The following is a 12,329-nucleotide window of genomic DNA, read 5'->3' as shown; positions in this document are numbered from 1 at the left end:
GGTAGGATTTTGGTTTCTAATCCATTCTGCTATTTGCTTCTGTTTTATGGGTGAGTTCATTCCATTCACATTCAGAGTTATGATTATCACCTGTGTATTGCTTATCATTTTGATTTCCTCTCCTAGTCCTGGTCTTTCTTCTTTTGTTATATCCTCTTAAACCAGTGGTTTGATTTTAATCAGTCCTCCTAATCCCCACCCTTATTATACTTCCCTTTCTTCCCCCCCCCCTTTTTGTTCCCTTCTTATTTTTTTTAGGGTTTGTTAAGTTCCCTCCCCCTCTCTTTCCCTCCCTTTTTGTGCTCCCCACCCCACTCCACCCCTTGGTTTTTCCCTTCTCACTTTCCCTGTAGGGTAAGATAGAATTCAAGACCCCAAAGGATCTATTTGCTTTTCCCTTTCAGAACTGATTCCACTGAGAGTAAGGTTTGAGTATTACCTATTAGCACTCTCTTCCTGTCCTTTTTATAGTAGTATTCTTCCCCTCCCCCTCCCATGTGCCTCATTGTGTGGTATAGATTATCCTATTTTTCTGATTCCTTCAAGTTTCTCTTGGTGCCATCTTCTATCCCCCCCTTTTCTTTTTTTGCATATCATCTTAAACCTCTACATATGAATAATTCTTCTAAAAACTATAATAGTGAATACAATTTTTGAGTTACAAATAACATTTTTCCATATAGGAATATAAATAATTTTACCTTATTGAAGCCCTTAAAGGAAAAAAAGTTTTTTTTCTTCTCTCTTTCTTATTTACCTTTTCATGTTTTTCTTGATTTTTGTATTTGGATATCAAATCTCCATTTAGTTCTGGTCTTTTCTTGACAAATATTTGGAAATCTTCTATTTTGTTGAATGCCCATACTTTCCACTGGAAGTATATAGTCAATTTTGATGGGTAGGTGATCCTTGGTTGTAGACCAAATTCTCTTGCCTTTTTGAATATCATATTCCAAGCCTTGTAGTCTTTTAGTGTGGAGGCTGCCAGATCCTGTGTAATTCTGATTGGTGCTCCTTGATATCTGAATTGTCTCTTTCTGGCTTATTGTAGTATTTTCTCCTTAGCTTGGAAGCTCTTGAATTTAGCAATTAAATTCCTGGGGGTTGTCTTTTGAGGATTTAATGTAGAGGGTGATCTATGGATTCTTTCAATGTCTATTTTACCCTCTTATTGAAGAACATCAGGGCAATTTTCTTGGATGATTTCTTCTAGTATAGTGTCAAGGTTTCTGTTTATTTCTAGGTTTTCAGGTAGATCAATGAGTCTTAAATTCTCTTCTAGATTGGTTTTCCAGATCAATCATTTTCTCAGTGAGATAGTTCATGTTTCCTTCTAATTTGTCATTCTTTTGACTTTGTTTTATTAATTCTTGCTGTCTTATGAGATCATTAGCTTTTACTTGTCCAATTCTGGTCTTTAAAGACTGGCTTTCAGCTATGATTTTTTTATTTTCCTTTTCGGTTTGGTCTATCTTGCTTTTCATGATTTCCACCAGGTCATTTCTGGTCTTCAATTTGCTTATAACTTCATTTGATTTCTGAGCTTTTTTTTCCAAGTAGTAGATTCTGTCTTTTAAACTGTTATTTTCTTTTTGAATTATTTCCCACTTTTCTTGCCAAATTTCTCCTATCTTTTTAATTGGTTCTCAAATTCCAGCTTGATTTCTTGGAGAGTTTGTGACCAATTTCCATTTTTGGGGGAAAGCTTGGATGTGTTTTCTTGTTTGTTGTTCTCTGCTGTTTCCTCTGTAGTCTGTTGTTTTTCTAAGTAGAAATTATCTAGAGTCAAAGGCTTTTTCCTTTTTTTTTTGTAGTTATAGATTGTAGTTCTTAGGTTTTAGTGGCCATTGTTTTGGTTTTTCCTTCCCTTCCCAGCCAAAAGTCTGGGTGAGGAGGGCAGGCTCTTTGTGTATCGAGCTACAGAGAGGTTTTTTTTCCCTGAGCCTATTTTTTGAGTCTCCACAGCATGTTGTGTGCCTCCCCTCTCTGCTCTATCTCTGTGCCCAAGGTCCATGTTCATCAGCCTCCTGTGGTCCCAGGTCCCGATGTTCGTAGGGGTAAGTTTGTGGTGTCTTTAGCCAGTCCCTGAGAACCTAGAGATTGCTCCACAGAAATCTGAATGAAGAGGGTAGGCAAGTCCTTGTATTGAGCTCCAGAGAGGTTTTTGCCTTGAGGCTATTTTTCAAGTCTCAGCAGCAGTATGTGCTGTATGCAGCTCTGTCCCAGCTCTGTACCCAAGCTCCACGTTCCTCAGCCTCCTGGGGTCCCAAGTGTTGCTGCTTTTAGGGTTAAGTCTGTGGTGTCATCAGCCAGCCCCTTCTGACTCCGACGCTGTATTCGGAGTGGGGGAGGGGTGATGAGCTTGTGCTTTGGTGGGAGTAATTTTGCCCCCTTTTAGTGTGGAAATGCCCAAACTCTGCCTACCTTCAATTCTGTGCCCTGTAATGGAGCCCCTTTGCTTGTCTGATTTTGGTTTTGTCCTTTTGAGGCATTTTATATTGATCATGGAGAGGAGAGGAAGAGCCTTGCTTCTACTCTGGGGCCATCTTAACCCAGACATTGACCCCATCTCTAGTTTGCAGAAGTTGACTTGGCCTGGGTAGCCAGTGGCCACAGCCATTCAGGAACAAAAGCCTGCCAGGAGCTTCCAACTGGAAGCATTAGTACTGCAAAAATTTGAATGAATAGTGCAGAGGAAAACAGAGGAAAGTAGGTTCTAGCCAAGCCAGAGTACTGAGGAAGTCTCTGAGGGAGTGAGAATAGTGTCTGGTGGGGAGCTATGCAGCATTCCCTAAGCCAGAGGAAAAGACCACAGTATCCAGCTCAAGCCAATTCTGACCACTCAGAAGTCCATTTGGTAGAGACCTAGGCTGATCAATCATGAATTTCCCTGTGTGGGAGAAGCTGAGATGCTTTGAAATCCAGTTCCCAAGAAGAACAGAGGAGAGAGTTAGGAAGTAAGGAAAATAAAGGTGGTGTTTGGAGAGAGGCTGGAAGTACCAAAATTATCCAGAAGAAGAAAACTCAAAGTCTTTGAACATAAACAGGTAATAGGAAAAACAATACACAGAAAGAAAATATGACCTCTAGAGCTAGTAAATGAGTTTAGGAATCTGTGAATAAATACTACCAAAAAAGGAAAATGATCTTTGATGAGATAAAAGAGAACATGGAACCACAACATACTTTTCCTGAGTGATTTGAAAGAGAAGTGGGAATTGTGAGAGTAGAATTTGTCCTACACAGCAAAAATAATGAACAGAGCATAAAAAATTGAATCCTCAATGGCCAGCCTCACCAAAGAAACAGAAGAGAGAACAATAGATTGGGAATATACAGAACAGAAAAAAAAGAAGTAAAAAGCAATAACATTAAAAGAAATTATGCTCATTATGCAAACAAAATACATTGAACTCAAAGGTAGGATACATACAGATAGCCTAAGGATCAGAGATCTCTCAGAACATGACAGGACAAAAACCTTTAACAATATAATAAACAAAAGTAACAAAAAAGTTGCCTGGAACTTCTAAACATAGAAAATGAAATTCTAGTTGAAAGAATTAACAGATTTCTTTCAGAAAAAAATACAAGGCTGCAAACTCTTAAGACATAGAAGCAAAATTTAATAATTCAAGTCAGAAATAAATTCTGAAAATCATCAGGAGAAAGACCTTAATATAAAGGAAAGAACATTTGAATAGCTCAAGATTATTCCATACCTACTAGAAAAAGGAGGAATGAGTGGAATAATGTGATCTGAAGAGCAGTGGAGCTCAGAATGCAGCTTGTGGTGACCTTTCTACAAATTGGAGCTTAGGGGTTCAATGATAAAGAGTTGTTTGAAACATTTTTAGTAAGAAAACTACAGATGAGGAAATTATTTGTTTCTCAAATATCTCAAACAACAGAAATGCAGGAGAATTGGATAAATGCAGTAGTCAAGGATAGTAACCTCAATAGTAATAATAAAGAACCCAGTAAGAGACTTATTTAGATAGGGAAGAAGATAGGGAAATCTGGAAGAATTCACAATGAAGAAGTGGCCAGGGAGTATTATGGACAGAATTTGTTGACACCCTGCCTACAAATGAGCGCTTTTTTTTTAGAACTACATTACATCATGGACTGATACATAAAGGCCTTGGCTGGGTTTAGATAGGAATGAATTATGTACAGGGGTCAAATCAAAGGTTAGTAATGAGGGTGGTCTTAGAGAAGAGCTACAGGGGATTAGGAGAGGAAGATGAGGATGGAAAGATTGAAAAGGAGAGGGAAATGAAGAAGACCTTACTGGAGAGAGGGTAGGCATGAGTTGTTACTATTTATGAATGTTCCAATGGGTAAAGAATAATGTAAAGGTAGTAAATGTAAAGGGTAAAGGGAGATATGAAGATTTTGCATTGGATGAGACCTGGGAAATTTGGTTGAAGAGTCTACTTGTCCTGGGAGTAGGAAGAGTTGGAACCCCTGGGGACAATTGTTACTTGGTGGGATGGGAGAGCATGGACACGTGGAGATTTCCAGATAAATGTAGAAAAACAAGGCCAACAAAATAGGATATGGATCAGTGGTGGCTGCATAACCAGGGACAAGGAAGGTGAGGGAGGGCAGTGTTCTCTTCAATGCCAGCAATGTATTCTCAGAGTGAGGCACAATGGAGAAAAAGGACTGTGGGGCAAGCCCTACCAGCAGTGGCAAGAAGTGCTTAGAGGGCAGATAGTGGATACCTAGTGGTTATCTTAGAAGGCTTAATTGCATGAAGGTATAATTATAAAGTTCATGAATCAGAGAATGAATATCTAAACAGAAGGAGAAGATGGATAAGGAAGAGAATAAGAGAAATCCTGTTTGGAAAGAGCCTTTTCTCCTTCCCCCATGAAATTTAAAAACTAAGGAACAGGACTAGCTAAAGGGAAGGAGAAGGAAGCAGGAATATCAGATGAGAAGAGGGGATCAGGGTGAAGGGAAGAGAGCCAGTGGGAACAGGACCACCTTAAAAAAAATTAAAGTAGCTGAAGAAACAATACTGTGTCTACAGCAGAAAAGGAAACTTGAAACTGAAAAACTTCTACACAGATAACATTAGTGCATCTATTGAAAGAAGGGAAGTGATTGAATAGGAAAAAAATCTTTGCATCACATTTCTCTGACAAAGGCTTGGTATCTAAGAGATATATGTGTATATATATATTCATATATATATACACACATAAGAATATAGAAGATATATAAATAGTGCCATATATAAATAACACATATTTATTAGAGAATGACTATTAGTCATAGATTTTGTGGTATAATTATACATAAAATATTGTGTATCATAGTGTATTTACATATATGTTGATCTAATTAATGCATATATATGACTAATAACCACTTACCAATAGATAAATGGTCTTATAAGAGTTGCAAAATATTCATGACCACCTGAAAAAATGCTTCAAATTACTAGTAATAAGAGAAATTCAAATCAAAACAACCTTGAGATTTCACCTTTCAACCTGTAAATTGACAAAAATGGCAAGTGTGAGAGGGGTTGTGGAAAGTGTGAAAGAGAGGAATGGGGAAAGCCTGCAAAAAAAAAAATGGAAGAAGCAGTGGCTGAGTGGTGACCTGTCAATCAAATCAAAGTTCCATTTGGAATGTTACCAGGAAGGCAAAAGCCAACTGTGGCTGAACTCTGGACCTATCTTCTGCTGGTTGTTATATACAAGGGAAGGAGGAGCTGATTTATCTCTTGGACTTGAATAATCTCTTTGGCTTGCTCTGTTATGATAGTGACTGAACTGCCAGACTTATCAATCATTCCTCTCAATTTGAACTCTATACCAATATCTTTCAATCTAAGGCCAACCTGTAGTCTAGGGAAACTCCTTAACCCTCTTACCTCCAGTCTCCATCTTTTCCTGTCTTCCTCAAATAAACCCTTACTTAGGACAAAAGAAGATAAAGTATTTTTATTTGAGACACCTCAAACTCACCTTGAGTGATTTAGTGGGAAGAAAAAGACAAGGGGGAAGGGAAACTGAAGAGGCTGAAAAGGGATGCTGGAACAGAGGGAGGAAATAGGAGGAAGGGAGGTATAGTGGTAGGAGGGAAAACAGAGAAGAAAGATATCTACCTGATTTATTAGTCATCAATTACCCATCAAATATACCCTCTCATTATCTATTACAAAAGAAAGGTACACTAATATGTTATTGGTGGAGCTGTGGAATGGTATAAACATTTTTTGGAAAGCAGTTTGGAATTGTGCAAATAAAATGACTATATCCTTTGAATCAGAGACTTCATTATTGAATTTATACCCTAAGGAACCTCTCAATATGAAAAATGTCCCTATGTATTCCAAAGTATTTATAGCTAAGAATTGAAAAACAAATTAGATTCCCATCAACTGTGGAATGACTAAACAAATTTTGGTCTATGAATATAATTAGATATTACTGTGTTATAAAAAATGATATATGATGGATACAGAGAAGCATGGAAGGATCTTCATGAACTGATGCAGAGTGAAGTAAACAGAGACAGGGCAACAGTATACACAACTACATTTGTATAAATGGAAAAAATGACACCAAAAGTGGAAAACTATAACAAAATTATAAAGATCAAATTGTATTCAAATGAAGAGATATGAGAAAATATCTCTAACCAACCCCTTTATGGAGGTGAGAGGTCCTCAGGTGTTACATATTGCATATATTTTTCAGACTTTTTACATTCATCAGTCAGTTGTTCTGGTTCTCTAAAAGGGGGAGAGGGAAGGATACAGGGGATACTGTGGTTATGGAAGAAACAGAAAATGCCAATAAAAACTTATTTTTAAAAATTACAAAAGCTAAACAAAAACTTATATTCCCCCCCTAAAGGCAATAGAAAACTATTGGAATTAAGTAGGGGAATGACATGCACTTAAATAAAGTTACTTTGGCAGCAGTGCATAGAATGCACGTGAGGCAGGAGGCTATTGAAGTGATTTAGGCAAGAGATGGGCCTCATTTAAGTTGGTAGTTAAGTGAGTGGAGAGTACCATTTAGTTGCTAGAGATGTTTTAAAGGTAGAAATTGTAAGACTTGGCAACAAATGGTAACATTTGAATATGTGGGAAAAGGTATCTTGAGAAGTTGAGAATAATGCTGGGATAACAAGCTGAAAATATCTGAAGGATAGTGACAGAAATACTAATGTATAAAAAAAGGGAGGTAGAAATAAGTTCTCTTTTGGGCATGTTGAATTTGAGATGTCTAGGTTATCCAATTTGAAATGTTCATTTGGCTATCTGGGACTCAAGTTCAGGAGTTCAGGTTTTAGAAGGCTTTCTTGGTTTTGACTGAGGAGGCCATTGGCTGGTCAGAAAAGTTGGAACCAATTATGATGAGCAGAAGGTTTGAGGCAGAGATTGTTCTCCTTAGCAGTGCCTTGTTGTGTATTTTGTGTAGAGCAACATCAGTTCAAGGGTTTCCTGCCAGAAAGTAAATGTCAATGCTTATATTGTGATGTTAATGTATGATATTTACAGACATCTCTTGTAGTACCATTTGGAAGACATTCTCAATAGGAGGGTAGGCAAAGGATGTAAGTCATGCTTCAGCCTTTACTTCCCTTAACTCTACCTTTAGTATAGTAGCTGTGCTTCTGACTTTCCAGACTTCATCACTTGACCTCAGCTGCAGTTCTCCCCTGGAACCTCCCCAGCACCTGGGCCTCCCCACCCTGAAACATCCCTTCATCATACTGGTCCCTTGCTCTTATTGGGGAATTCCATCTAGGGCTTTAATTTTGGGGAGGGACCCAAGCTAACCAACCTTCATTCATTCAGAATAATTTGTAAATATAGTTCTTTTGATTATATAATCATTCTGCAAATGGTGGGACAGAGAAGAAACAACAGTACGGATTAAATCAAGCATGATAATAGCAAACTGATGTACAGACAGGGGGATATATGTGTCAGACAGAAAGAGAAAAGAAACTAGAAATTATGTGAATTTATTTGGATTTGGATGGAGAGAATAATTTAAAGGAAGCTGAGGGAAAGAATTTCTGGTTGTAAAGTCAAGGAGGGAGGAAAGCGATATTATATCTGGGTTTAAAGAAGGGAGATTTGGGGCCTTCATGAAAGATCGTTTTCAGCACAATTCTGGTCTTGTGCCTGGATGACCTATCATAATAGGCCTTCTTTCCTTGAGGACTGGAATGTGCAGGAATGTAGGAGAGAGTCTACCTAGCTTGAGGGTGGCATGGTGTAGGAACTGAGAACAACTATTAATTTCTCTGGAGTTCTCAGATTTTCTTCTTTGTTGGAAAAAGCCTCTGGTGTTTCTTTTGAGACCCTAGAATTTAGGGGAGACTTTGTTGAGCATCTGGTATTCAATGCAGAAACTCTAGCCTCCAGCTTCACTTTTTTATCCCTCATAACCCTTTCCCCACCTTTTTAAAATTCCTTACTTACTCTGCCTCCTTCCTTTCCCATTTCAGCAACAAATGGAAATTTTTCATGATAATGCTAAATCAATAGGAAAGCTTGGCAAAAAAAAAAAAGAGTGAGAAATAAGGAACCCCTTACTCCTTCTCCTCCTAACCCCAGGCAGGGAATTTTAAAACATATATAATTTAAAAATTATATATATGTTAAAATATCCTTGGAGTTTTCTTTCCTTCTCTTTTGAAAATCTTTGCATTAACCCAAATCCAACAGAGACATTTGTGGGAAGATAATTCAGTTTGGTGGGAGCTTAAGCTCCATGTTGTGAGCTTTTTAATTTTCTTTTCGTCAGTGGTATGTTGGAGAGCTGACAAATGAGTCTGAGCTCATCTGAATCCTGTTACTGACTGAGTTATCTTTGTGAATCTCTGTGTTTTCTCCTTGTACCTGTCTAATGAAAGCTAAATTAAATCAATTTTTAATCAAGTAGATGAATGATATTTTTTTTCCTTAAAAAAAAAAGAGACCATAATGGTTCCCAAAGGTGTGGCTGCCATTCCCCTCACCCAAATCCTGTGCCCATCAGGCATAACTAGGTATTTAAACAAAAAAAATTTTAAGGGACTGATAAACTAGGGACAATGAGCCTTTTGAAATGAGGCAGAGAATATGTTGGAAGAATCTCTTCCACCTGCCCTTTTCCCCTCCTCTTTTCTTGGTTTAAGAGATAGAGTTTGGGGGGCAGCTGGGTAGCTCAGTAGATTGAGAGCCAGGCCTAGAAATGGGAGGTCCTAGGTTCAAATATGGCCTCAGGCACTTCCTAGCTGTGTGACCCTGGGCAAGTCACTTAACCCCCATTGCCTAGCCCTTACCACTCTTCTGCCTTGGAGCCAATACACAGTATTGATTCCAAGACAGAAGGTAAGGGTTTTATTAAAAAAAAAAAATTAGAGATAAGTTTGACCAAGTTTCCTTTCTGTTTCCCTTCTATTTTCACCTGAGGTAATAGAGAAAAAAATTACTTTTGAAGGTTTAAGAAAAAGAAGAATGTTGATAGTTTAGAGGAAAATGAAATTCAGTTAAAGGTGTCAGCTGGGGCAGAAAATATAGTGGTTAGGGGTGCCTTAAATAGGCCTTGACAATCTCTCTCCCATATCCCAGTTACTGCTTTTGACATTTGTTTTTGGGAATAGAAGAATTTTCGAGAATAGTCAGCTATTATCCTTTGTGCCTTTATTTGATAAACTATATCTGCATAATTTTTACTTGTTTAAACCTGTAAGGTTAGAAAAAAAAAAAACCCACCCGATGTCTCTTTGTGTTCTGCCATTCTCCCTTCTTCATTCTCCTTCCTTGACACTCTTGGCTCTAGGTCCCCATTCCTTGAACTGTTTCAAGCCTAGGTCCTGAGGGCAGTGGTTTAGATATTTTACTATTTTTATTACTATTTAATATTATTTATTAGCAAAATGGCTGAGTTATGATCTGCCTTGGTGGAGCGAGAATACCAACCATATCACTAGATTGTAAATACCTTGAAATACAGTGGTCTACAATGCAGTTAGTCTTAAGAACCTTGGCTTTAATTTCGTTTTCCCTTCTTTCCCTCTAGGGTAGCAGTGTGTCACCTCCTAGGGGTCAAATCCTTGCTGTTCAGCATAATCTCTCCTACTTTGGATGGGAAAAGAGAGAAGGTAGAAATGAAGATGAATGTTTGATACTAGAGCAACAGCCTTTCATGGTTAATGTATATAGGGTGGAGAAGTCATGTTTGCCTTGTCTGTTACTTGATTACCATAATTATGGGTCTTGCTTTGAGCTGCCTGAGAACAAACATCTTTAGGGTACTCAGAGCTCAAACTCAGGTTTCCTTATATAGCAGTTGGATGGGACTTCATCCTAATCTTGGAATGAAAGGTTTAACTGGGACCACTTTAAAGACTCAGTATCCTGAGATTGTTGGTGTTCAGGGAACAGTGAGCTGAGCAAGTTAGGTAGAAGACTGTATTCTCTATTTCTTAATTTAGGGTAGCTCTGACCAGGTTTAGCCTCTTTCTGGTGATTGGCCATCCTGACCAAAAGGGGTGAAAAGTTGGGTGGGGAGTTTGTTTCCAGGGGCTTTTCATGGGTTGGGAGGAAATCTGCCCTTTTGTACTTTGCCATGAAGGAAAGAATAGTAATAGCTTGAATGCCTGCCTTTAGAAAGATGTCTACCTTTTGTGAGCAGGACTTGGTATGGATTCTGTTCTGCTGCTAACTCCATTCTGTGTGTTTGATGCCCCTTGATTTGTTATAGTTGCTTCTACTTTCCTTTTTGTGGAAGGAACTTAGGTTCTACTTCAGCAAAAACCAGTTGGACATTTGGAACTGGTTGTGTCCTGGTGACAGCTCACACTTAACATATCTAAAAGAGACCTTGTTATTCCCCCAATTCCACTCCTCTTTCACTTTTTCATTTTCTTTTTTCTGTTGAAAAGATCACTGTTTTCCCAATCTCTCAGGTTTTTAACCTCTGTATTAGCTTCAACTTCTCACTCTACCTAGCCCTGCATACCCAACAGTTGCCAAATCTTCGCTTTTCCAAACTTTCACCTGACCAAGCTCTCACCTTAAGGTGTTTTAGCATTTCTCTTGCTTGTGTTATTTCAACTACCTCCTAACTGGTCTGCCTTCCTTTAGTCTTTCCTCACTGCAGTCCATCTTATTTATATATATACTGCAAGTAAATTTGCTGAAGTGTAGATCTGAACAGGTTGCTCCTCTACCCAGTAGCTGCAGAAGTTCCTTTGCCTCTCAGATAAAATACAAACTCCTTTGTCTTGCTTTTAAAGCAACTTGGACCCAATCTTTCTTTCTATTCTCATGGGAAAGGCCTGTTGCACTAAGACTAGAGGAAGGAAGAACATCTGGGTGTGGAAAACAGCCAGTGAAAAGGTCAATTCCTTTTCAGACAGAAGATGTTATGTAGTGTTAGAAGATCATTTTGAAAGTCCACATTACTGGATCATAGAGAATCTGATGGCGTGACATTAAAGATTGTTGGGGAATTCCTTCACCTAGAAGTTCCAAGATCCTCCTAGGGAGTAATTTCTCCCACTTTGGTCCATTTCTTGGAGGTCAGTGAATCTGGAGGCAAGGCTAGTTTAATTAGTAGCAGCTGATAAGCAAGTTGCTAGTTGGGTAGCAAAGTCCTGAACAGAGAGACAGATAGATACATACAATTTAAATGGACTTATGGTGAAAGGCACTTAGCTTATCAGATGAGGCTACTTGGCCACTGTCCTTTTTTGGGAGGCTGAGTAGTAGAAATAATGCTCCATGATTTGGGGGATACCTTATTAAACTTAGGGTTAGGGGAACCTTAGGGTCTCTGGTTTTGCTAAAAATCAGATTTGTTCCTATGGGTTAGAGTTTTCTATGAAATCATTGTTTTAAAAATTCTTTCATTTTTGGCATGAGAGCTTAAAAATAGTGAGAATAAATACTTGTTGTTGAATAAAGTACTGCTTGAAGGTCTGTTTCTATATAAAAATATACCTCTCTTTGGTCTTTGAAGTTATTTTTTGAGGGAGAAGATTGTTTCCCCTAAACTCAAATGACATGGGTTAATACTATCTCCTTCACAACTGGAAAGGTTGAAAAGGTACCAGGGTTTGAAAGACTTTAAAAGCCAAACATAGGATTTTCTATTTGATCCTGGAGGTGATAGGGTGGCACAGGAGTTTATTGATTGGGGGATGTGGGAGAGGTTGACTATTAGAACTGTGCTTAAAGATCACTTTGGTAACTGAGTGGAAGATGAACTAGGGGAGAGAGGCAGTCCAACCAGCATGTAAGGTGCTGACCAGCAGCCCTTACAAGAAAGGAAAGATAGAAGATTGACCCTTGGGGG

The 12,329-nt window shown here is 38.4% G+C and overlaps 1 protein-coding gene across 12 annotated transcripts in view; it reads left to right on the top strand.

Moving 5' to 3' along the window:
• SIL1 (SIL1 nucleotide exchange factor) overlaps positions 1 to 12,329 on the top strand; it is a 356,026-nt gene that overhangs the window by 77,569 nt on the left and 266,128 nt on the right. For 2 of the 12 annotated variants that reach the window (XM_007473692.3, XM_056811366.1), the window contains one exon: positions 10,050 to 10,131. The exons of the other annotated variants lie outside the window; for them this stretch is intronic. In XM_007473692.3, coding sequence (XP_007473754.1) covers positions 10,115 to 10,131 — 17 coding nt within the window. In that variant the 5' untranslated portion in view covers positions 10,050 to 10,114. The remainder of the gene's footprint in view (positions 1 to 10,049; positions 10,132 to 12,329) is intronic. 12 annotated transcript variants of the gene reach the window in all.

The sequence above is a fragment of the Monodelphis domestica genome, chromosome 1 (assembly GCF_027887165.1).
Source record: "Monodelphis domestica isolate mMonDom1 chromosome 1, mMonDom1.pri, whole genome shotgun sequence".
In the NCBI taxonomy this organism is placed as follows: domain Eukaryota; kingdom Metazoa; phylum Chordata; class Mammalia; order Didelphimorphia; family Didelphidae; genus Monodelphis; species Monodelphis domestica.
Note: the sequence above shows the minus strand (reverse complement) of the source record. Positions and strands in the feature narration are given on the sequence as shown.